This window comes from Cyclopterus lumpus, chromosome 14 (genome assembly GCF_009769545.1).
Source record: "Cyclopterus lumpus isolate fCycLum1 chromosome 14, fCycLum1.pri, whole genome shotgun sequence".
NCBI classification, from domain to species: domain Eukaryota; kingdom Metazoa; phylum Chordata; class Actinopteri; order Perciformes; family Cyclopteridae; genus Cyclopterus; species Cyclopterus lumpus.
This window is the reverse complement of record NC_046979.1, coordinates 380,641-405,000: the sequence shown is the minus strand read 5'-3', so window position 1 is coordinate 405,000 and position 24,360 is coordinate 380,641. Positions and strand designations below refer to the sequence as shown.

Here is a 24,360-nt window from a genome sequence, read left to right as displayed (position 1 = left end):
AGAACCCTTCAGGAGAGCAACAGAGGAGGATCCCTCTCCCCGGATGGACAGATGAATAGATGTCATGTGACCAGATGAACAGAGTTACAGAGTTACATAAACACATTACATGAATATGACAATGTATGAATGGAACTCCAATCCATGAAACAGAAGGAGGTAGAGAGGAGGGGGGGCGGGGCATCAGCAGGGCCAATGGGAGGCCGGCTCACCAGCATCAGACACCTCCAGGTCCAATGGACCCTACGAGACGTGAAGTCACAACGACTCCGGGGAGGAAGCAGAGTTAATAAGGTGCAATGGAGAGATGTAAATTCATCCATAAGGAGAGAGAGAAGAGGAGATAGGTGCTCAGTGTATCCTAAAACATCCCCCAGCAGCCTATAAGCCTATAGCAGCATATCAAGGGGCTGGACCAGGGCAAACCTGATTCAGCCCTAACTATAAGCACTATTAAAGAGGAAAGTCTTAAGTCTATTCTTGAATGAGGTGACTGTGTCTGCCTCCAGGACTGAAAGTGGAAGCTGGTTCCATAAAAGAGGAGCTTGATAACTGAAGGCTCTGGCTCCCATCCTACTTTTTAGGACTCTAGGAACCACAAGTAGCCCCGCATTTAGTGAGCAGCTCTCTAGTGGGGTAATATGGTACTACAAGCTCCTTAAGATATGATGGTGCATCACCAATCAAGGCTTTGTAGGTGAGGAGAAGAATTTTAAATGTGATTCTTGATTTTACAGGGAGCCAGTGCAGAGCAGCTAATACAGGAGTAATGTGATCTCTTTTCTTAGTTTTTGTGAGTACACGAGCTGCAGCATTCTGGATCAACTGGAGGGACTTAAGAGACTTATTAGAGCAGCCTGATAATAAGGAGTTGCAGTAATCTAGTCTGGAAGTAACAAACGCATGAACCAGCTTTTTTGCATCTTTTTGAGACAAGATGTGCCTGATTTTTTAAATGTTACGTAGATGAAAAAATGCAATCCTTGAGATTTGCTTCACGTGGAGTTAAAGGACAAGTCTGGGTCAAAGATAACTAGAGATTCTTTACATGGTGTTGGATGCCAGGGAAATGCCATCTACAGAAACCACATCACCAGATAATTGATCTCTGAGGTGTTCAGGGCCCAGTAAAATAACTTCAGTTTTGTCTGAGTTTAACATCAGGAAGTTGCAGGTCATCCATGTTTTTATGTCTTTAAGACATTCTTGAATTTTAGCGAGCTGGTTGGTCTCCTCTGGTTTGATCGATACATATAATTGAGTATCATCTGCATAGCAATGAAAGTTTATGGAGTGTTTCCTGATAATATTGCCCAAAGGAAGCATATATAAGGTAAATAAAATTGGTCCAAGCACAGAACCTTGTGGAACTCCGTGATTAACGTTGGTGGTCATTGAGGCTTCATCGTTTACAAATACAAATTGAGATCGATCTGATAAATAGGATTTAAACCAACTTGATAAAAACTCTGAAAATTCAGATATAAATTCTGAATATGGACCTGGTGGCCGGTACAGTATAACATATAATTGGCTGCTACTGGTACTGTTACTAGTACTGGTAGTATTACGAGCTGACTATTACTTACTGGTTCATAGTCTCAGATACTGGTTCACATGTATAGATACTGGTTAATAGTCTCAGATACTGGTTCAGTATTCCTTTCAGCCCTCTAAAGTTCTGGTTCTGTGGGTCCAGGCGTTCATCCGGATCCTGCGGTGCCGGTGGAAGAGGAAGCGTCAGGCGTACCAGAACTCCCGCTGCCACCAGGGCTCCAACACCTCGTCCTTCCTGAGCGGCAGCCAGCAGACGCTGTCCTCCAGCAGTCCGGGCTGCGTGGCCTCCAGACTCCGCCCCCCTACGTGGCCCACCTCCTCCGACCGAGACCCCCTCCCTGGGCCCGCGAGAGGGGGCCGTCCGAGCCCTGTGTCGCCGCTCGCCAAGGATGCGGCGTTGAACGAGCGGAACGGTGACTGACTCACCTGCAGGCTCAGGGGCCACGCCCCCTGGCCCCTCCCCCCTGCAGGCTCAGGGGGCCACGCCCTCTGCCCCCCCCCTGACAGAAGGTGCTTTAAAAATACACCCACAGGTGTCACTGCTGACGTCACGAGACGCTCTGCCACTCACCAAGGTGTCGCACAGGTGTGATGACATCACAGGGGGTTCGGACTCTTTCTCAGCTTCTACGTCTCACCTGTGAAGCATGGAGGTCACCTGACCTCTGATAACATTTAAAATCACGTGAGACAATAAACAAACATCCGCCTTCTGTCTTTCAAAATAAGATAATCCTCTTAAATGTGTAAGCGTATTGTTGTGATGTTGTTTTTAAGGTTCTTTAAATTAAATGAATTCAAACTGGTGAAAACAAACTGAACTGAAAAATATTGACTTTGTTTATTGTATTTTGGTGGTTTTAAAATCCCTAAACTAGTAAGTTAGTTATAGTACTGGATCGATGTAGTTCTCTCACTTCCTGTTTCACTTCCTGGTTTTGGCGTTCTAATTAAGAGCGAACTGACGTGACCTTTATTTTGAAAAATCTTCTCTGAGACTGAGGTGAAGAAGCTCAGTGTTTCTGCTGAAAGTTGATATACTCTAAATGTGAACAGTTTGATCACAGCAGCAAAATGTGTGTTTGTGTGTGTATTTGTGTTTGTGTGACTATGCTATGCTATGCTATCCACGTAGTTTCACTTTCCCTTTAATTGAAACCTTTAAAGAGTGTGAAATGTTGTATTTAAAGCTGATAATTTAAGTGAATGAATAAAGTACTAACCATGGCAACATTCCATACTTTAGACTGGAATAATGTTTATATATATATATATATATATATATGTATATGAAAAAAGGTATTATTACTAATTAAAGATATTTTTTTGTTTCATATTTAATAATCTAAAAGAAAATGATGTTTTGTTAGCTGGACAGGATATTTACAGAAAAAATACAATATACTAACGAAAGCAAATCATATAGTATTATAGGATTTTTATAGTATTAGGATTTTATAGAAAGAACAAAAAGTGTCCATAACTTTTATTTTGAAAATCAATCACAGTAGAGAGCTGAAATGTTGTCGATAACACCGGAACGTGGCTTTCTTGTTTCTGATTGGACGATCGTAGGTACGCTCTCTCTGACCAATCAGAGAGCAGCATGATCGTGATATAAACCCGGTGCTGCCGGCTCGAGGACACTTTTCTCTTTGAGTTAACTAAGAAACCAACAGCTACAACATGTCTGGACGTGGAAAGGGAGCCGGTAAGACCAGAGCGAAGGCCAAGACCAGGTCCTCCAGGGCCGGGCTCCAGTTCCCCGTCGGCCGTGTCCACAGACACTTGAGGAAGGGTAACTACGCCCACCGTGTCGGCGCCGGAGCTCCGGTGTACCTGGCGGCGGTGCTGGAGTACCTGACCGCTGAGATCCTGGAGCTGGCCGGCAACGCGGCCCGCGACAACAAGAAGACCCGGATCATCCCCCGGCACCTGCAGCTGGCCGTCCGCAACGACGAGGAGCTCAACAAGCTGCTGGGCGGAGTGACCATCGCTCAGGGCGGCGTGCTGCCCAACATCCAGGCGGTGCTGCTGCCCAAGAAGACCGAGAAGGCCGCTAAGAAGTAGAGGCCCGGACCACCACAACAACAACAACAACGGCTCTTTTAAGAGCCACGCACACAACTAGAGACAACATCCTTTTATATTAATGTGATCTGGTTCATTCATGTTGAATCTACATGAATATTTCTTATTAGAACTTCAATGTGTATCTGGTTTACATATTTAGTTTAATTTTAAAATGATCAGTTTAATTAAAGGACTAATTCTAATTAAATGAGTTTATATCAATGTTGCCACCCACCAGTTCCACCGTTCCTGTAAACGGCACCGGAAGTTCCTCCGTGAACACATCCGGTTTATCAGCCGCTGGCTCGGAGTGAAGCGGATCTTCGGTCTGATCTACGAGCCAATCACGTTGCTCAGAAACCAAAACACTTCCTGGTTGTTGGTCATTAGAACAAATTCCATACTTGAGAAAAAATAGTCCAGTATTTTCAGATTTTTTTTGTAAATGGGTTAATTCATCCACATTTTCTAATAGAATCAATGAAGTCCATCAAAATAATTGCATACAAATATAACCGTAATATGTATTCTGTTAATTCAAATCTCAACCCAGCATGTATATTATCAACTAACAGTCTTTATTGTATATATTTGTTCATGCTGTTTTAATTAACGCTGTAACGGACATTTAAAGATGAAGCTTTAGTCTCTCGTTATATTCTATTCTTTCAGATGTATAAATCTGTTATTAGTTTACACCACACTTCTTTATTCTCTTTATTACACATCAGTGGCAAATATATTTAAACACATAGAATGTCTCAACTATTAATGCTTATCTTAGTGAATGTGTCTGTTATATTTATATTTAACAATAACTCTTAATATTCATGAGTGAAATCTAAAAAGCTCATTACATCTATTTACATTATTTTTATTATATTTTTAAACCAATCAATCAGATTTTATATTGACATATTACATCAGCTTGTGGGACGCACACAATCACAACTTTACATATTGTAGTAATGTAATAAAATATTAAACAATGTATCCATGATTACACAAAGTATAATGCAAGTAACCCCATTTGTGTTTTGGCTTAAACTGTTTGTCAACAATTCTGTTCTTTTTTGTTTCATGTTTTTGAGCAAGATGTGTCTCGTTTCCTGTTTTGAAAGAATATGCTTTTATTTTGAAGGCGTTTCGCGGAGTTACAAAGGAAGTTGCAGCGCGGATTTAAGGTTACGTTTACGGCAAATATGTCCGATTTAAACACGAAACAAGGACTAAAGTAAAGGTGTTTGCGCTCCCCGAAGAGGCACAAGGTTAGTTTCTTTGTAATGAATGTAATAACTATGTTCAAGGACTTGTGTGTATGCTATATTAATGCTAACGACGGGTACGCTGACACATCATTATTGTGTTGTGCCTTTGTACACAGCTCTGACGTTGGTTTGGGGAACTATTCATACAAACTAATATGACCAGTCAAGTGCAATCTGTCGGAGGGGTATGCTACATATAATATACAATATGTGACATAGCTTAACCCGAACCAGGGTTAGGGATAGCTTAACCCGAACCAGGGTTAGGGATAGCTTAACCCGAACCAGGGTTAGGGATAGCTTAACCCGAACCAGGGTTAGGGATAGCTTAACCCGAACCAGGGTTAGGGATAGCTTAACCCGAACCAGGGTTAGGGTTAGCTTAACCCGAACCAGGGTTAGGGATAGCTTAACCCGAACCAGGGTTAGGGTTAGCTTAACCCGAACAAGGGTTAGGGTTAGCTTAACCCGAACCAGGGTTAGGGATAGCTTAACCCGAACCAGGGTTAGGGTTAGCTTAACCCGAACCAGGACCCTGTTCCTCTTACAGGCTAATTTACGTTAGCTGGATAAGCAGCTCCCTTCCTCAGAGATACCATTGATGAAGGAGTGATATTAGTTAATTAATGTTGCATAATTCTTATGACGTCATGATGACTTCCTATAGTGTGATATTAGTTATATTAATGTTTCATATAGTTCTTATGACGTCATGATGACTTCCTGTAGAGTGATTTAGATGAGAAGTTTTATTCAGAAACGGACACAGTGAAAACATGAAGCTGAACGGAGCTCTTCTCTGATTGGACGATCGTAGGTACGCTCTCTTTGACCAATCAGAGAGCAGCATGGTCGTGATATAAACCCGGTGCTGCCGGCTCGAGGACACTTTTCTCTTTGAGTTAACTAAGAAACCAACAGCTACAACATGTCTGGACGTGGAAAGGGAGCCGGTAAGACCAGAGCGAAGGCCAAGACCAGGTCCTCCAGGGCCGGGCTCCAGTTCCCCGTCGGCCGTGTCCACAGACACTTGAGGAAGGGTAACTACGCCCACCGTGTCGGCGCCGGAGCTCCGGTGTACCTGGCGGCGGTGCTGGAGTACCTGACCGCTGAGATCCTGGAGCTGGCCGGCAACGCGGCCCGCGACAACAAGAAGACCCGGATCATCCCCCGGCACCTGCAGCTGGCCGTCCGCAACGACGAGGAGCTCAACAAGCTGCTGGGCGGAGTGACCATCGCTCAGGGCGGCGTGCTGCCCAACATCCAGGCGGTGCTGCTGCCCAAGAAGACCGAGAAGGCCGCTAAGAAGTAGAGGCCCGGACCACCACAACAACAACAACAACGGCTCTTTTAAGAGCCACGCACACAACTAGAGACAACATCCTTTTATATTAATGTGATCAAGGGTTTAGATCTGGTTCAATAAAAAAAAAAGATCTTATTGAATCTACATGAATATTTATTTAGAAAACTTGATTATCTACTTTACCTAAATCTAATTAAATTACATGAATTGTAATAACGAGAACTACTATTCTTTTCAACTAATAATTATCCTTTTGGTTTTATATCTGATGATTATTAGACATATATATTTAAATGATAATATATATAAGGAGTATCTGACCGTTGACAGGATTGACTTGTATATATTTTTACTCTCAAGTTAAATCTTACTTTGTTCGCGCATGCTCAGTCTCGAACACAAAGCGCAGCCAATCCTGTGCGAGCGACGGCACAGTCTCATTAGCATCACGGGCGCATATACACAGCTCAGGAGCGACACTGAGTCTTCAGTTAAACTAAGATACTTGAACCAAGATAACATGCCGGAACCCAGCATGAAAGCGCCCAAGAAGGGCTCCAAGAAGGCCGTCTCAAAGGCCACTAAGACCGGCAAGAAGAGGAGGAAGTCCCGGAAGGAGAGCTACGCCATCTACGTGTACAAGGTGATGAAGCAGGTCCACCCCGACACCGGCATCTCCTCCAAGGCCATGGGCATCATGAACTGCTTCGTGAGCGACATCTTTGAGCGCATCGCCGGCGAGGCCTCCCGGCTGGCTCACTACAACAAGCGCTCCACCATCACCTCCAGGGAGATCCAGACCGCCGTCCGCCTGCTGCTGCCCGGGGAGCTGGCCAAGCACGCCGTGTCTGAGGGCACCAAGGCCGTGACCAAGTACACGAGCTCCAAGTGAAGCTGCTGCTAGACCTCCAGCACAACGGCTCTTTTGATCTGTATCCAAGTTCTTTAATTATTTGTATATTTATAATCTATATGTTCATCTTTAATATTTATTATATTTAACATCAAACACTGTAAATGGTCCAATGTTATACATGCATTGTCAAAGTATATAAAGTTATTAAACCAGAATAATTGATGCCATTTGGTGAATAATAAATGTGTTTTTTCACTTTACACACAAGACAAGGCACATCAAAAAGTACATATGGTATTTTAAGTACAGATATCAGTGACATGATTTGTTGTTAAATAAATGTACGATAACAGTAGAGGGTGACATATGTACATATTAGACCCCACAAATGAAATGCTCCCATATTCCCAGATGTGACAAACTGGTTACAACAAAATCTTCCCCCTCCAAAAACTCCATAAATGAGCTCCAAATCTCTGCAAATGTGTCACATTTCCCTTTGACTACATATTCAATTCAGTTTATTTTGTATATCACAAATTATCCTCAGAGGACTTTACAATCTGTACACATACGACATCCCTGACCTTTGACCTCACATCGGATCAGGAAAAACTCCCCAGATGAATAGATGTCATGTGACCAGAATGAACAGAGTTACATAAACACATTACATGAATATGACAATGTATGAATGGAACTCCAATCCATGAAACAGAAGGAGGTAGAGAGGAGGGGGCGGGGCATCAGCAGGGCCAATGGGTGGCCGGCTCACCAGCATCAGACACCTCCAGGTCCAATGGACCCTATGAGACGTGAAGTCACAACGACTCCGGGGAGGAAGCAGAGTTAATAAGGTGCAATGGAGAGATGTAAATTCATCTATAAGGAGAGAGAGAAGAGGAGAGAGGTGCTCAGTGTATCCTAAAACAACCCCCAGCAGCCTATAAGCCTATAGCAGCATATCAAGGGGCTGGACCAGGGCAAACCTGATTCAGCCCTAACTATAAGGACTATTAAAGAGGAAAGTCTTAAGTCTATTCTTGAATGAGGTGACTGTGTCTGCCTCCAGGACTGAAAGTGGAAGCTGGTTCCATAAAAGAGGAGCTTGATAACTGAAGGCTCTGGCTCCCATCCTACTTTTTAGGACTCTAGGAACCACAAGTAGCCCCGCATTTAGTGAGCAGCTCTCTAGTGGGGCAATATGGTACTACAAGCTCCTTAAGATATGATGGTGCATCACCAATCAAGGCTTTGTAGGTGAGGAGAAGAATTTTAAATGTGATTCTTGATTTTACAGGGAGCCAGTGCAGAGCAGCTAATACAGGAGTCATGTGATCTCTTTTCTTAGTTTTTGTGAGTACACGAGCTGCAGCATTCTGGATCAACTGGAGGGACTTAAGAGACTTATTAGAGCAGCCTGATAATAAGGAGTTGCAGTAATCTAGTCTGGAAGTAACAAACGCGTGAACCAGCTTTTCTGCATCTTTTTGGGACAAGATGTGCCTGATTTTTGAAATGTTATGTAGATGAAAAAATGCAATCCTTGAGATTTGCTTAACGTGGAGTTAAAGGACAAGTCTCGGTCAAAGATAACTAGAGATTCTTTACATGGTGTTGGATGCCAGGGAAATGCCATCTACAGAAACCACATCACCAGATAATTGATCTCTGAGGTGTTCAGGACCCAGTAAAATAACTTCAGTTTAACATCAGGAAGTTGCAGGTCATCCATGTTTTTATGTCTTTAAGACATTCTTGAAGTTTAGCGAGCTGGTTGGTCTCCTCTGGTTTGATCGATAGATATAATTGAGTATCGTCTGCATAGCAATGAAAGTTTATCGAGTGTTTCCTGATATGTAAGTTTCTCTGGGAGAAGGCGCTGGAGCCGGGACTCTAGCCATTCCGTTTGCTCAGATTTCAAAGCCATTACAATTTTATGTTTAGCTTCAAGTAGACACAATATTACCCTCTTTTTTTTGCTTTTGTTAAGTGTACAGTTTGAGACAAAGTTTTGGATATAATGGAAGTTGTTTGTTGATAAAAAATAGATACAATATTAATAATCTCTTTCCAAAAATCTTGAATGAGGGTGCATTCCCAGAGGCAGTGAGGCAAGCTACCTTTATGAATACCACATTTAATACAAGCTACCTTTATGAATACCACATTTAGCACAAGCTACCTTTATAAATACCACATTTAGCTCAAGCTACCTTTTATAAATACCACATTTAGCTCAAGCTACCTTTATAAATACCACATTTAGCTCAAGCTACCTTTATGAATACCACATTTAGCTCAAGCTACCTTTATAAATACCACGTTTAGCTCAAGCTACCTTTATAAATACCACATTTAGCTCAAGCTACCTTTTATAAATACCACATTTAGCTCAAGCTACCTTTCATGAATACCACATTTAGCTCAAGCTACCTTTATAAATACCACATTTAGCTCAAGCTACCTTTATAAATACCACATTTAGCTTAAGCTACCTTTTTATAAATACCACATTTAGCTCATGTATCCGGTGCATTGGGGTAAATGTGGCGCAGTAACTCTGGAGTGATGCATGTTCTCATCATCATTCCTACTGGAGGAGCTTGAAGAAATGTTTTGTAGCATCCATTCATCATTTAATTGTGCTGAAGTGACTCCGGCTGTTTTATAAACAAAGCAAAACAGCAAAACAAATATCTGAAATGTAAATACACAATACGCCGTGCAGTAACAATGTATTCTGTCTGTACACCAATTGTAGTTATATTAAAAAGGTAAAACTTTAAAAAAATAAACTGTTTCACTAATCCGGTAAATGTCTAATCACGGGTTATTTTATGTTATTAACTTGTGAAAACAATCAACAGGGAGCAGAAACGCAGTTTTGTCTTATTAAAGTTAATGTGAGCCAACATTTGTCTTTATTCCTCTTTTTATTCTTGTAATCAATGAGTTTCTTTATCTTTAATGCCTTTTTAATTTTGTTTTCATTGTGAAACACCTTAAAGTTATTCTGTTAAAGAGGTTAAAATAAATTTAATCAACACTTACTGTCAAATTAATATGAATAAATAGTTAAAATGTAAATAACAGTTACAGAAACAATGCATTCAGGTAACTAAATAAAATCACTTAGTTAGAACAATGCAAATAAAGTTGTGCAAAAAAATCTTTGGCAAATAGCTTATTGTGGCTGCAATTAACATGTTTTACACTGAATATCTTTACAAGATAATAACAATAAGTGCAAGTGTGAAAAACTAAATAAAACAAGTTCAAATATTTGTCAATAAAGAGTTTTACCCTAAATATCTTTTCAAAACAATAACGTGCAACCGGTGCAAAACAAACGTAATGCAGCTGTGTGTGAGCCATCGAGTTGTGTCAGTATAAGTTCAAATCAATATTCCTATAAATCAATATTCCCTGATCAGTCGCCTGACCCACATCTCCATCTTCCTGAGGAAGGTGCTGCTCTCGGCCTCGAAGATGAACATTTAATTCATTCAGCTTTCCAAATATGTCACTGAGAGAGGCCAATTTCATCAGAAAATATTCATCAGAAAACTTGCCTGCAAATTAATAATTATAATTGAATTAATAAATTTGACTCCAAAAAGTACATTAAAGATAAAATAAATTATGAACTGAGTTTACCTCCTCTTTGCAGAATAATATGTGTATGGATAATATGTGGACAATTTCAATTGTCCTGTCCTGTGTGACATATATGTGGACACAGCGCTGCTTCCAGCTTTATGAACACGACCACGCTGATCGTGTAGTTCACGGCTCTTCTGTCTGGCTGCTAAAAGTGCTGCAATATTTAAAATACTTTTGACAGAACAGAGTAATATGATGTCACCTAACCTCCCGTTAGCTAGCGAGCCAAGAGCCGAATCCACCAATAGAAACTCATTCAGCAGCGTAGCCCCGCCCACTACGGCCAAACTCAACTCGGAGATTTTAATTTTGAGAGCAAAGATTTTTAAATTTGCAGCAACAAATTATAGTTTCATAAGAAAAACCAACAATCAATTCACTTATAAACAAGAAATTTGCTCTCAAAACCTATTTTTTTGTTTGCGTAATAACGACACAAATCCACCTTCATAATACATAAAAGTGTAAACATTTACATACTTTTGTAATATGTGAAGTTCTGCACACGGCCCCGACCCACAGTTTGAGAACCACTGATATAAAGTAAAATGTTAATAATCAGAATTAACTCTGCCTTCAGCTATTAATCTATGGGATAATATATTCATATTATTATAATGTTTTATGTTATATAACTTATAGAATTAATTTATTTCAGAGGAAAATAAAACATTAAACGTTTTTTAGATTATTATGAAATTCAGACTTAAGAAAACAAGATGTTCATTGTTCGCCCTGGTGTTTAAAAGAGGATTTATGTCACATTATACTTTTACCTCATTAATAATAATAATAATAATAAATATGTATATTTTTATCAAAATACCTTTTAATTGTGACAAACTTTACATTAGAGGTACATTACACACAAACACCTGTGACTGTGTCCACGTTCACTTCTGCATTATGGGACTTATTCGGTGCATTTATTAAAATACAAAAACGACCGTTATTGTAAAATCTGGTCCCGAGCTCCGACGTGCGATCCGCGGCTCTACCTGAGACGGGTAACCGCCCAGATCCAGCCGCGCACACCTGTGTGTTTACTGCCGCCGACCACTGCTCGGATTCGGACCCAACAAACCTCATCACCGCGGAAACGTCCGTGCTGTCGCGTCCTCGAGCGTCTCCGTTAACCGGACCACCGGCGTCACGTGTCACACGGAACACTTTGACCCGTTTTTAGAGCCCAAATGTGGAGGAAACATGCTGCGAGTTGCACAAAGTCACCGTGAATCCGGGAGGTTTGGAGCTTCGCCGGGGTAAATAAACGAGTCCTCGGGGCCGAACGCGACCCCAGTGTGGAGGGGAAAGTGTCATCTCGCTGCCGCAACAACGGCTGTGTTTAAAAACGGTTCTCTTTTGTGGATTTTATCCCCAAAACGGTGGAAGAGAAAACACAAGTATCGCCATGTTTCATCAGCTCCGCAGAGCGGCGGTGCCGGTTGACTCTCTACGGTTCTCATGTGCTTTATAAGAAGCGCCTCTTGCTGTCAGAACGACACAAACACACAGACAGCAGAGATGGCAGAAGAACCTCCAGCAGCTCCCCCGGCGGTCAAAGCCCCGAAGGCCGTGAAGGCCGCTAAGGCGGTGAAGGCTGTGAAGGCCGTGAAGGCAGTGAAGGCCCCCAAATCACCGAAGAAGAAGGCGGCCCGCCCCGCTAAAGTGGCACAACCCCTCCAGAAGCTGGTTATCGCCGCGGTGACCAACTCTGACGCCCGGAAAGGGATCTCTCTGCCCGGCATCAAGAAGGCGCTGGGCGCCGATGGCATCGACGTGGCCAAGGCCAGGGGTCGCATCATCAGCGCGGTGAACAAGCTGGTGGCTGACGGGTCTCTGACCCAGGCTACCGGGTCAGGGGCCTCCGGCTCCTTCAAGCTCACCAAGACGGCGCCCAAAACCGCCAAACCGGCGAAGAAAGTGGCGAAGAAGAGCATCAAAGCCGCCGTTAAACCCGCTGCCAAGACGCCCGTGAAGACGGTTAAGACAGCGGCGAAGAAGTCTCCAAAGAAGGCCGTCAAGAAGCCGGCAGCGAAGCCGGCTACCCCTAAGAAGACGACCCCCAAAAAAGTGACCCCGAAAAAGGTCACCAAGCCCGCAAAGAAGGCACCCGCGAAGAAGAAGGCTCCGGCCAAGAGAGCTGCAGCGAGGAAGTGAAGCGGCCCTTCCAGCAGCACTAGTGCACCAAACGGCTCTTTTAAGAGCCACACACATTCAAAAAGAGCTTCTTCCTGTTATTATGGTCTGATTTAGTTAAACATAACGAGTCATTAGTTATTTATTTAAACAGGTTCTAAAACTCTTAATAACTGCGTATGCTGTCTTCATTACCGGAAATTCAGACTAGTTTATTGCATTCATTTTACAGTAATGCCATCAAAACGAATTAAAATTATATTTACACTTTATGACAGAAAACAGACGGCAGCTTGTTACAGTACTAAATAGACAAGATGTAATAATCCAGTTGTATATTATGAGTAAAACATAAAGATGTTTTATTTCTCTACCAGTGACACATTTAATTATGTAAGTAATAATAACCGACAAAATAAAAAAATGGAAGTATAACCAACTCTTGACCAGCGCTTTGCTGATCTATTATGAATCTGTTGATCATAATGTACACAATAAATGCTGTTTGTTAGCATTCAAGTAAACTACCGTTAAAAATAGATAGATAGATATATACTTTATTAATCCCCACAGGGAAATTTGTTTATAAATAAAAACAATCATGAAACACTGACAGTTATATTATTAAATCCAGCTTCCATTCATTCTCTACGGGACCTCAACACATTAATATATAAATCAATTAATGGAACTGTGTTATAAAAAAAAGAAAATATATATTAATTGTTTTGATCATCAACAATATTGAAACTGAGCCTGTCTGAACGTTCATTCATTCGGTTATCCAGCAGCTGTGTGAGCGGTTTACTTTGTATTCATTTGGTCCAATAGCAGCGCAGCTACAGCGTGCGCGTGACTCCCCGTGTGGACCAATCCGCGCCGTCCTGACTCCGGCAGCTTCTTTATAAAGCCGCTGATCCCACACAGACCCCATTCCTTCTCTATCTGTGAACACGGAGCACACCGAGTAACTACAATGGCCAGAACCAAGCAGACCGCCCGTAAGTCCACCGGAGGAAAAGCTCCCAGGAAGCAGCTGGCGACCAAAGCTGCCCGTAAGAGCGCCCCGGCCACCGGCGGCGTGAAGAAGCCCCACCGTTACAGGCCCGGTACCGTGGCTCTGAGGGAGATCCGCCGCTACCAGAAGTCCACCGAGCTGCTGATCCGCAAGCTGCCCTTCCAGCGCCTGGTGAGGGAGATCGCTCAGGACTTCAAGACCGACCTGCGCTTCCAGAGCTCCGCCGTCATGGCGCTGCAGGAGTCCAGCGAGGCTTACCTGGTCGGCCTGTTCGAGGACACCAACCTGTGCGCCATCCACGCCAAGAGGGTCACCATCATGCCCAAAGACATCCAGCTGGCCCGCCGTATCCGCGGAGAGAGGGCTTAGACTGACCTGAGACCAGCCGAGAGGCAACTCAACGGCTCTTTTAAGAGCCACTCACAGACTCTGACTGAGCTGCAGGTCCTGTTGATTTAGACACATTAATATACAAGTTTATTGGATTATTAACAAATTCATCTGATTTAACTTTTAATTTTAATCTGTTTCTTACTTAATGGCTTTTGACCCTGACTTATTAGCTCTTCAATTACCCTTGAACCATGTTGTGCTCAGCACCTTCATGGACCCTTCCTATAAATACATGGATCAGGTCTTTCTCTCACTTTCCAAACTCATTGTCAGTTATTGTTCACTTATTAGTATTCCCACACTCGCTTTATTCAATTGACATTTCCAGTTTATTTTGTACAGTCCAAAATCACAAACTCACACACATCCCTGACCTTTGACCTCACATGTGGTGCCACTGACTGAATACTCCATGAAGTTAACTAATTATTTATTCAGTTCAAATAATCACTTCAATCACTGTGGACACAGATATGACACTTTTAGTTACATATGGAGAACTGACGCCACAGAAGTGTATCGCAATTAACCAAGAAGTGATATTTTATACCGTGTAAAGTGGCCATTTAAATAGAACCCTGTAACCTGTGTACTATCACTAAAACAAGAAGTTTACTGCTGAAATGTACTGCAGTTATGAAGTAGCTGTAGAAGTTTGTGTTTTTTTATTACTTCCTCTATTAGCAACTTTGTTCAAATGTAATTCTATATATTGTAATTCTTAATTTCATCCTTTACAGATATCGTGATGAACATCATAAATAGCTTTAAAACTTTATTTTTCATACAAAATATGATTAAAAACTGCTGGATTGTATTTGTGTGTTGTGTGTACATCATGAACTGTCTCTGTCATTAACAATATATAATTATAAATATTATAAACATACGAATTACGCTTTGAGTTGAGCTGTTTGTGTCAAGCGGAAGCGACACAGTGAAAACATGAAGCTGAACGGAGCTCTTCTCTGATTGGACGATCGTAGGTACGCTCTCTCTGACCAATCAGAGAGCAGCATGGTCGTGATATAAACCCGGTGCTGCCGGCTCGAGGACACTTTTCTCTTTGAGTTAACTAAGAAACCAACAGCTACAACATGTCTGGACGTGGAAAGGGAGCCGGTAAGACCAGAGCGAAGGCCAAGACCAGGTCCTCCAGGGCCGGGCTCCAGTTCCCCGTCGGCCGTGTCCACAGACACTTGAGGAAGGGTAACTACGCCCACCGTGTCGGCGCCGGAGCTCCGGTGTACCTGGCGGCGGTGCTGGAGTACCTGACCGCTGAGATCCTGGAGCTGGCCGGCAACGCGGCCCGCGACAACAAGAAGACCCGGATCATCCCCCGGCACCTGCAGCTGGCCGTCCGCAACGACGAGGAGCTCAACAAGCTGCTGGGCGGAGTGACCATCGCTCAGGGCGGCGTGCTGCCCAACATCCAGGCGGTGCTGCTGCCCAAGAAGACCGAGAAGGCCGCTAAGAAGTAGAGGCCCGGACCACAACAACAACAACAACAACGGCTCTTTTAAGAGCCACGCACACAACTAAAGACAACATCCTAATTGTATTTAATAAGTATACATGCACAATTTTGTCTATATAAAATCATGAAATGTTTTATTGTCATTAACCATTTTAAACAATTAATTGTGCAACCTATAAATAGCTGGAAATACTTTTCATAGCAGCAGTAAATGTTGACTTATTGGAAATGTATATTTTCACTAGTAAGTAAAAATACAGCTAAATATTTAGACCATGTGACATGATTAACCTCTTTAAACTGTAAGACTTTATATTTATATTTAATATATAAATATATATATTACAAGAAGAGTTTTAGTCTTCTGTTTGAGCAGTTACCCACACATGACTAGCGACTGCATACATATATACACTTGTGTGAATATATATATATATATATATATATATATATATAAACTCCCATGTTAAGCAAATCTCAAGGATTGCATTTTTTCATCTACGTAACATTTAAAAAATCAGGCACATCTTGTCTCAAAAAGATGCAGAAAAGCTGGTTCACGCGTTTGTTACTTCCAGACTAGATTACTGCAACTCCTTATTATCAGGCTGCTCTAATAAGTCTCTTAAGTCCCTCCAGTTGATCCAGAATGCTGCAGCTCGTGTACTCACAAAAACTAAGAAAAGAGATCACATGACTCCTGTATTAGCTGCTCTGCACTGGCTCCCTGTAAAATCAAGAATCACATTTAAAATTCTTCTCCTCACCTACAAAGCCTTGATTGGTGATGCACCATCATATCTTAAGGCAGTGGTTCCCAAACTTTTTCTGTCAAGACCCCCTTTGATGATATAGGAACATTGGACGACCCCAATGATAATAATTTGTAAATACAATTAACTTAATTTCAAACAAAGTGCAAACAACATATACTGTATTTCCTCACATTGAACAGCAGGTTTTCTCAAACAATAAAATAACACAATTATGAACAAGGTGTGCAGGTCTACATGGACCATATTATTTTGTGATCATATTCCTATGTATATTCCTATTCATATATATCAATCAGTGACTGGTGTGGGCTTGCTTTGCTTTACAGATTTTGTCAAAGCGGGGTTGCTGGTTGGAGATAGCTACTCTCAGTTCATTCTCAATGTTCAACTTTGATCTGTATTTGGTCTTCATTGCAGCAACTGTCTTTCTCCACTCCAATCCAAAACACAGCCAGTGAATTGGATGTGAACTGTAGTCTCCTTGTTGAGTCAGATGTCAATGTACTGCTCTTCCTCTGTGGTACTGAGGTCTGCAGGTGCAGTTGCTTGAAAGGGGTCTCGTAACCAGTCATATTTGGCAGAATCCTCAGGGAAGTACTTGTGAAAGTGCTTTTGCAGGGCTGAGATATGAGCCTTCATACATGGAATAATTGTATGTTCCAGCTCATTGTTTTCTAGGAATGCATTCAGGTTTTCAAAGGAGTCCACACTCCCCTCTGCAAGCCTTCTCTCCCACATCTTCAGTTTTTTTGTAAAAGATGTTATTTTGTCTGTGAGCTGTGGAAGATGAGTGTTGGTGCCTTGCAACTGTAAATTCAGTCCATTGAGCTTCTGAAATATATCACTGAGATAGGCAAGCTTCTGTAAGAAGTTTTCATCATGAAACTTGTGGGCAAGGTCATTCCCTTCTTCAGTCAAGAGCACTCTAATCTCATCCCTCAGCTCAAAAACCCTGGACAGTACCTTCCCTCGTGAAAGCCATCTAGACTCACTATGCCACAACAGAGCTGTGTGCTCGGATCCCATTTCTTCACATATTGATGTTAGAATCCTGGATTTCAGGGGTCTGGTTTTTATGTAGTTGACTGTTGTGATGACATCTGTCAACACTGAGTTCAGTTCGAGACTTAGCTCTTTGGAGGGAAGTGCCTCTCTGTGAAGGAGGCAGTGTGTCCACTGTGCTTTGGGAGAGACGCGCCTCATAAGAGCTTGCGGTCCGTTGCGTTTCCCAGCCATCGCCTGAGCCCCGTCTGTGCAGACTCCCACGCAGTTCTCCCACTTCAGATCTGCCTCTTTCAAATAGTTGTCAATTATTTTAAAAAGTTCTTCTGCAGTGGCCCTGTTTGGTATATATTTGCAGAAAAGCAAATCCTCCTTTATTTCTTCCGCATCAATATACCTGACATATGCTATTAACAAACTGTCTTTACTGCTGTCCGTTGCCTCATCCATCTGCAGAGCAAAACGACCATCTTTCATCTTTTCAATAAGCTGCTCTTCCATGTCTGCAGAGAGGTCACCGATACGCCTTGAAATAGTGTTGTTTGACAATGGAATAGTTTTCAGTTTATTGGCAGTTGCTTCATCAATAACTGTTGAAACCATGTCAATGGCTGCAGGTAGTATTAACTCCTTCGCTATTGTGTGAGCCTTTTTGCATTGGGCAACTCTGTAGGCTACTTTGTAGGAAGCGAGTTGTCTTTAACGGGGACAGATGCAGCTTTTTCAAAGTGACTCTGCTGGGCATGACAGTTTTCCAATTGTTTTTGGAAAAACTCAAGGTGCTTGTTAATATGTTCGGGGTGGTGGGTTTTCAGGTGTCTTTTTAATTTAGTGGGCTTCACGCTCTCTGCCGCCAGTATTTTAAGACACAAAACCCACTGGGGTCTCTCATCCTGACCGACAATAGTGCTTGTGAAGCCCAGAGACAGATATGCCTCGCTATATTTCCTTGCCTTTACCTTAGTTTGAGGCGTTGTCGAGGTGGTCGCGTCGCCTGTTGCGGCTGTAACAGAAGTTCCATCGGATTTGCGCTTTAGACCAGTCACAAATCTGTCCATCTTTGTACATACTTCCTTCTCTTATCTTTATCTTTCTCTGTCGCTCCGTATCTTTCTCGCTCTGTGTCGCTGTGTCTCTCTCTCGCGCGCTCGCTCTCGCTGGTTTTGCAGTGTGAAATCAGCCCTTTCGTACATCGTGGACATAAAACCGGCCCACGCTCGTGTGTTTAGGACCCCCCAGGACAACAGCTCAGCACATTATCATTGCCAAGAACGACACAGTCGCCATCCCTCTTCAAGACGAGGGTTTGACATGCGCCATTGACAAGTTCAAAGTGTTCTGGGTTTGCAACATGGCATATCCTGCCCAACTCAAATCTGTCTATGGTTTATTTGAGCATGTTTATGACATGCCCATCTCATGTGGGAAGAGATCAAAAGTTATGGAGCTTATCCCAAAGCTCCAGGCAGTGCTGTAGGTTGTACCACCATGTACACTTGTTCCAAGTGCAAGAAATCCATTTCAAAACAAGTAAGGACACTTATATGACATCTTAAGAAAGTCCATGCAAGTTAAAATGGACAGGATTATACAATTATATGTAGTGTTGAGTTGTAGTGGATTTTATATACACTTGCACATGTAAATAAGAGTCTATGTTTTAAATTAATACATAAAGAAAGTTATGATGATTAATAAGGGATATTATGAGGAATATTCTGAAGAATGTGTATTGAGAAAGCATAGAAAGTATGATCACTGTATTATTAACTGTAATGTTGATTGTAAGATGTTTTGTGGTTGTCCTAATAATAGGATGACTCAAGTATGAATGAAATGCTGCGGCCGCTGCAGCCCCCATCATCTGCACCCCCTGCGGATTACCCCCCCTCCCCCTGCACCTCCCCCCTTTCTACAGCACTCGGCCCCCCTTCACACCTCTCATACTCATACTCAGCACTCTACGACCGGCAACCCACCCCCACTCCAACACCTCACAGCACCACACCCCCCAGCGTGTCCCGTCACCAGGTGAGGAAGGAACTGAGGAGGATCAAGGTGAGGAAGGCCACGGGTCCAGATGGCATCAGCTCAAGGCTCCTCAAATCCTGCGCAGACCAACTGTGCGGGATAGCGGAGCACATCTTCAACTTGAGCTTGAGGCTGGGGAAAGTACCACAGCTATGGAAGACATCCTGCGTGGTACCGGTACCAAAGACCCCGCGGCCCAAGGACCTCAACAGCTATAGGCCGGTGGCGTTGACATCCCACCTGATGAAGACCCTGGAGAGGCTGGTCCTTGTCCATCTCCTCCCCCTGGTGAGCTCATCCCTGGACCCACTTCAGTTCGCCTACCAATCTGGCATCGGGGTGGATGACGCCGTCATCTTCCTGCTGCAGAGATGCCTCTCTCACCTGGAAAAGGCTGGAAGCACTGTGAGAGTCATGTTCTATGACTTCTCCAGTGCCTTCAACACCATTCAGCCTTTGCTCCTGAGGGACAAGCTGAAGCAGACCGGGGTGGAACACCACCTCACTGCATGGATCCTGGACTACCTCACCAACCGTCCACAGTATGTGTGGATACGGGAGTGTGAGTCAGATCGGGTGTCCTGCAGCACAGGGGCTCCACAGGGAACCGTTCTGGCTCCATTCCTCTTCTCCATCTACACATCGGACTTCAAACACAACTCTGCCAACTGCCACCTGCAAAAGTTCTCTGACGACTCTGCGATCGTCGGCCTCATCTCGGCCAATGATGACAGGGAGTACAGGGAACTGAACCAGGACTTCTTAGGATGGTGCCAGCGGAACCGCCTCCAGATCAACTCCAGCAAGACCAAGGAGCTGGTGGTGGACTTCCGCCGGGGTAAACGCTCTCCTCCAACACCAGTGAGCATCCAGGGACTGGACATTGAGATTGTGAAGTCTTATAAGTACCTGGGTGTTCACTTGAACAATAAACTGGACTGGTCTGACCACGCTCATGCACTCTACAAGAAGGGACAGAGCAGACTCTTTCTGCTGAGGAGACTGAGGTCCTTTGGAGTGCAGGGAGCACTCCTGAAGACCTTCTTCAACTCGGTGGTGGCATCAGCCATCTTTTATGGAGTGGTCTTCTGGTGCAGCGGCATCACAGCAGCTGACAGGAGGAGACTGGACAAACTGGTGGGGAAGGCCAGCAGCGTGCTGGGGTGTCCTCTGGATACTGTGGAGGTGGTGGGAGACAGGAGGATGATGGCCAAGCTATCGTCCCTGATGGACCACCCCTCCCACCCCATGCAGGGTACTCTGGCAGCGCTGCACAGCTCCTTCAGCCACCGGCTGATTCATCCCCGGTGTCTGGGGGAGAGGTACCGCAGGTCCTTTCTCCTTCAGCCACCGGCTGATTCATCCCCGGTGTCTGGGGGAGAGGTACCGCAGGTCCTTTCTCCTTCAGCCACTGGCTGATTCATCCCCGGTGTCTGGGAGAGAGGTACCACAGGTCCTTTCTCCTTCAGCCACCGGCTGATTTATCCCCGGTGTCTGGGGGAGAGGTACCACAGGTCCTTTCTCCTTCAGCCACTAGCTGATTCATCCCCGGTGTCTGGGGGAGAGGTACCACAGGTCCTTTCTCCTTCAACCACCGGCTGATTCATCCCCGGTGTCTGGGGGAGAGGTACCACAGGTCCTTTCTCCCCGCTGCTGTCAGGCTACACAACAAGCTGAGCTGAGCTCCCAGTAGGCCACAAACACTTGAACACTTTGGACTGTAGAAAAAATAAATACATTACACTGTTGGCAAATAACTTGAGACACATAGGCTTTTATTACATTATTGGTTTAACTTTTGACGCATGCACAGTAAGGCCCCCTGAGGACAGTGACCCTAGAGTGGGAAGAACACAGAGGAAGCTCAGCCACAGTAGAAAGCTACAAGAAAAGATCGGAGGTTGCTCGAGGGCAAGGACTCAAGGTTAGTTGAGAAGCACACACTGATAACAGGGAACGAGAAGACAGACAGTGGCTTACTGATGCTCGTACACATAGAACAACTCCTATGCTGAGAGAACAGTTACAGATAGTTCTCAGGAGCTGCAGCTGTGTTTATTAAGGCCACCTCATCCCGCCGACAACGCCATGCCCCCACCCTTGCACCCCACAGACAACATGTACACACACTGATGGATGAAGACCACCACAACCAATGGACGTGAGCCAGTGTGAGCGGAGATGCTCAGTGCTCCAACGGGGGAGCTTCTAGCTAGAATAAGCTCTGCCTGCTACAATAGTCTTAACCAATGGGACCTCACAAAAGGAATCCTATATGAAGTTTCAGCGCACTCTGTTTAAGCGCCTTTTTCCCTGGACATTCAACCCTGTTTGTTTTGATTAGGACCGTGCACGTATAACTGTACGGGATGCAATACTCTGCTTTTTATTACTGAATAAATATTTGTGATTTTACCTCTCGACTCCGCTTGTCCGTTGAAAGCCTGAGCCGCACACTTGTGCCCTGTGTTTTTACGCACAACAGGACTTCGCACTGAACAGCACTTACTTTAGCCCAGTTGTGCAATACTAATACGTTTAAGTACTTTTTTTAATTTGTTTAATTTATTTTATACACTTTATACACTTTATACACTTTATACACTTTATACACTTTATTCTATTTCTACTCCTTCTGTATATATAATATTCTTCTTGTTTTTTACTCTTTTATCTTAGTTCTGTTATTATACTACTTGTTTTACTTATTACTGTGAGCAATGCTGCTGTAATCCTGTAATTTCCCCACTGAGGGACTAATAAAGGATTATCTTATCTTATCTTATCTCTTAAATGTATTGGTTCAGGTGACATTAACATTAACCAATGGGAGCTTAGCTCAGCGAATGCACTGCGTATAAAACTATTTATTAAGACGCGATTCGGTCTCTTGCGACACACAGAAACTGTTGGCTACGCCAGGAGGCTCGAGGAGAAGCCTCAGCCAGTCGACTTGAGAGGAATCACGTGAGCGCGTCCGGGCCGGACCTTGTATGTACTGATGAAGATCCTTGTTTGTTAAATTAAATACTGATTATTATATATCTCTGGCTTCGGGACTTCTTCTTCCAAGCACCAGGCAGCTCGAGATTCTTTTGAACTTAACAATTGTCACTGTCAGAGAACTTACCAGAACTTTAATTCTCATGCCAGACATCTCAACAGGGAACAGGTTACAAACCCAGTACATTTGGAACAAATGGTCAATTTCAATGTGTCAGAGGATGTTTCTACGTCATCCTGCTCTAACGCTATGGACACTCCAGATTTGGACACTTCTATGGATCAGACCACCGTGACACTGCAGCTTCATTTGTTGCCAGGTCAGCAAAGATTTTTATGTATTTGCTGTATTTTGTGTATAAAATGTTGGTTTACAGTGGTCATTTTTAGAAAAGTTTTAATGATATGAAATTAAATAAATGTCACCTAAATTTTACATTGTTTATTTTGTGAGTCTTTTACAGCTCTTGAGATTTGCTTCACGTGGGAGTTAAAGTACAAGTCCCGGTCAAACTGGCCCTGAACACCTCAGGGCCAGTAAAATAACTTCAGTTTTGTCTGAGTTTAACATCAGGAAGTTGGAGGTCATCCATGTTTTTAAGACATTCTTGAAGTTTAGCGAGCTGGTTTTCCGTTTTTCCGATTTGTTGACTATCCAGCGCGGTTTACTTTGTATTCATTTGGTCCAATAGCAGCGCAGCTACAGCGTGCGCGTGACTCCCCGTGTGGACCAATCCGCGCCGTCCTGAATCCGGCAGCTTCTTTATAAAGCCGCTGATCCCACACAGACCCCATTCCTTCTCTATCTGTGAACACGGAGCAGACCGAGTAACTACAATGGCCAGAACCAAGCAGACCGCCCGTAAGTCCACCGGAGGAAAAGCTCCCAGGAAGCAGCTGGCGACCAAAGCTGCCCGTAAGAGCGCCCCGGCCACCGGCGGCGTGAAGAAGCCCCACCGTTACAGGCCCGGTACCGTGGCTCTGAGGGAGATCCGCCGCTACCAGAAGTCCACCGAGCTGCTGATCCGCAAGCTGCCCTTCCAGCGCCTGGTGAGGGAGATCGCTCAGGACTTCAAGACCGACCTGCGCTTCCAGAGCTCCGCCGTCATGGCGCTGCAGGAGTCCAGCGAGGCTTACCTGGTCGGCCTGTTCGAGGACACCAACCTGTGCGCCATCCACGCCAAGAGGGTCACCATCATGCCCAAAGACATCCAGCTGGCCCGCCGTATCCGCGGAGAGAGGGCTTAGACTGACCTGAGACCAGCCGAGAGGCAACACAACGGCTCTTTTAAGAGCCACTCACAGACTCTGACTGAGCTGACGGTCCTGTTGATTTACATGAATATACAAGATGCGTTTTAAAATGTATCTTAACAGTACATGCTGCTGCACCAGAAGACCACTCCATAAAAGATGGCTGATGCCACCACCGAGTCGAAGAAGGTCTTCAGGAGTGCTCCCCTTATTTATAAATGTCCTAATTTTATCCGTTATGTTCTTCTGGGAAAAAGCTGCTGTCTACAGAAGCAGCAATTTATGACAAACTACTGATCTATGGGATAATTGTTTATTGAACCGTAATTAATTTATACAAATTCCTGTGTAAATCTATATCTGTATTTTCTAAAATAAAATACTTTTAATCCTACTTCTTTCCAACACAGACATATTTAAACGTCAACTGAATGTACTTGTGTTGCACAGATTATCCGTAAATATGTTTCATCAACTTCCGACTTAATACGTCAGGTTTTATTTTGAAACACATGGAGGAAATAATAACGTGTAAAGTCTT

At 43.7% G+C, this 24,360-nt stretch overlaps 8 protein-coding genes across 8 annotated transcripts in view; all 8 read left to right on the top strand.

The window, feature by feature from the left end:
• Positions 1-2,682, top strand: part of LOC117742709 (alpha-1A adrenergic receptor-like) — a 20,274-nt gene extending 17,592 nt beyond the window's left edge. Inside the window, exon 5 of the mRNA XM_034550295.1 lies at positions 1,700-2,682. Coding sequence (XP_034406186.1) covers positions 1,700-1,978 — 279 coding nt within the window. The 3' untranslated portion in view covers positions 1,979-2,682. The remainder of the gene's footprint in view (positions 1-1,699) is intronic.
• A 520-nt stretch (positions 2,683-3,202) lies between these two features.
• On the top strand, positions 3,203-7,287 carry LOC117742421 (late histone H2A.L3). Its single transcript, XM_034549753.1, has 2 exons — positions 3,203-3,695; positions 6,279-7,287. Exon 1 carries the CDS (start codon positions 3,244-3,246, stop codon positions 3,625-3,627), a length of 384 nt encoding a protein of 127 aa, XP_034405644.1. The 5' UTR covers positions 3,203-3,243; the 3' UTR covers positions 3,628-3,695; positions 6,279-7,287.
• On the top strand, positions 5,779-7,287 carry LOC117742420 (late histone H2A.L3). Its single transcript, XM_034549752.1, has one exon. It carries the CDS (start codon positions 5,827-5,829, stop codon positions 6,208-6,210), a length of 384 nt encoding a protein of 127 aa, XP_034405643.1. The 5' UTR covers positions 5,779-5,826; the 3' UTR covers positions 6,211-7,287.
• Positions 6,583-7,287, top strand: LOC117742419 (histone H2B-like). Its single transcript, XM_034549750.1, has one exon. The coding sequence runs from the start codon at positions 6,587-6,589 to the stop codon at positions 7,094-7,096; it is 510 nt and encodes a 169-aa protein (XP_034405641.1). The 5' UTR covers positions 6,583-6,586; the 3' UTR covers positions 7,097-7,287.
• A 4,955-nt stretch (positions 7,288-12,242) lies between these two features.
• LOC117742502 (histone H1-like) lies at positions 12,243-13,514 on the top strand. Its single transcript, XM_034549943.1, has one exon. It carries the CDS (start codon positions 12,251-12,253, stop codon positions 12,884-12,886), a length of 636 nt encoding a protein of 211 aa, XP_034405834.1. The 5' UTR covers positions 12,243-12,250; the 3' UTR covers positions 12,887-13,514.
• Positions 13,515-13,722: 208 nt separating this feature from the next.
• Positions 13,723-14,529, top strand: LOC117742503 (histone H3). Its single transcript, XM_034549944.1, has one exon. It carries the CDS (start codon positions 13,842-13,844, stop codon positions 14,250-14,252), a length of 411 nt encoding a protein of 136 aa, XP_034405835.1. The 5' UTR covers positions 13,723-13,841; the 3' UTR covers positions 14,253-14,529.
• A 798-nt stretch (positions 14,530-15,327) lies between these two features.
• On the top strand, positions 15,328-16,042 carry LOC117742505 (late histone H2A.L3). Its single transcript, XM_034549947.1, has one exon. It carries the CDS (start codon positions 15,374-15,376, stop codon positions 15,755-15,757), a length of 384 nt encoding a protein of 127 aa, XP_034405838.1. The 5' UTR covers positions 15,328-15,373; the 3' UTR covers positions 15,758-16,042.
• Positions 16,043-23,354: 7,312 nt separating this feature from the next.
• LOC117742504 (histone H3) lies at positions 23,355-24,213 on the top strand. Its single transcript, XM_034549946.1, has one exon. The coding sequence runs from the start codon at positions 23,403-23,405 to the stop codon at positions 23,811-23,813; it is 411 nt and encodes a 136-aa protein (XP_034405837.1). The 5' UTR covers positions 23,355-23,402; the 3' UTR covers positions 23,814-24,213.
• Positions 24,214-24,360: the final 147 nt, after the last annotated feature.

Coding starts and splice junctions, on each gene's coding strand:
- LOC117742421 (XM_034549753.1), top strand. CDS start 3,244: ATGTCTGGACGTGGAAAGGGAGCCGGTAAGACCAGAGCGAAGGCCAAG.
- LOC117742419 (XM_034549750.1), top strand. CDS start 6,587: ATGCTCAGTCTCGAACACAAAGCGCAGCCAATCCTGTGCGAGCGACGG.
- LOC117742502 (XM_034549943.1), top strand. CDS start 12,251: ATGGCAGAAGAACCTCCAGCAGCTCCCCCGGCGGTCAAAGCCCCGAAG.
- LOC117742504 (XM_034549946.1), top strand. CDS start 23,403: ATGGCCAGAACCAAGCAGACCGCCCGTAAGTCCACCGGAGGAAAAGCT.
- LOC117742420 (XM_034549752.1), top strand. CDS start 5,827: ATGTCTGGACGTGGAAAGGGAGCCGGTAAGACCAGAGCGAAGGCCAAG.
- LOC117742505 (XM_034549947.1), top strand. CDS start 15,374: ATGTCTGGACGTGGAAAGGGAGCCGGTAAGACCAGAGCGAAGGCCAAG.
- LOC117742503 (XM_034549944.1), top strand. CDS start 13,842: ATGGCCAGAACCAAGCAGACCGCCCGTAAGTCCACCGGAGGAAAAGCT.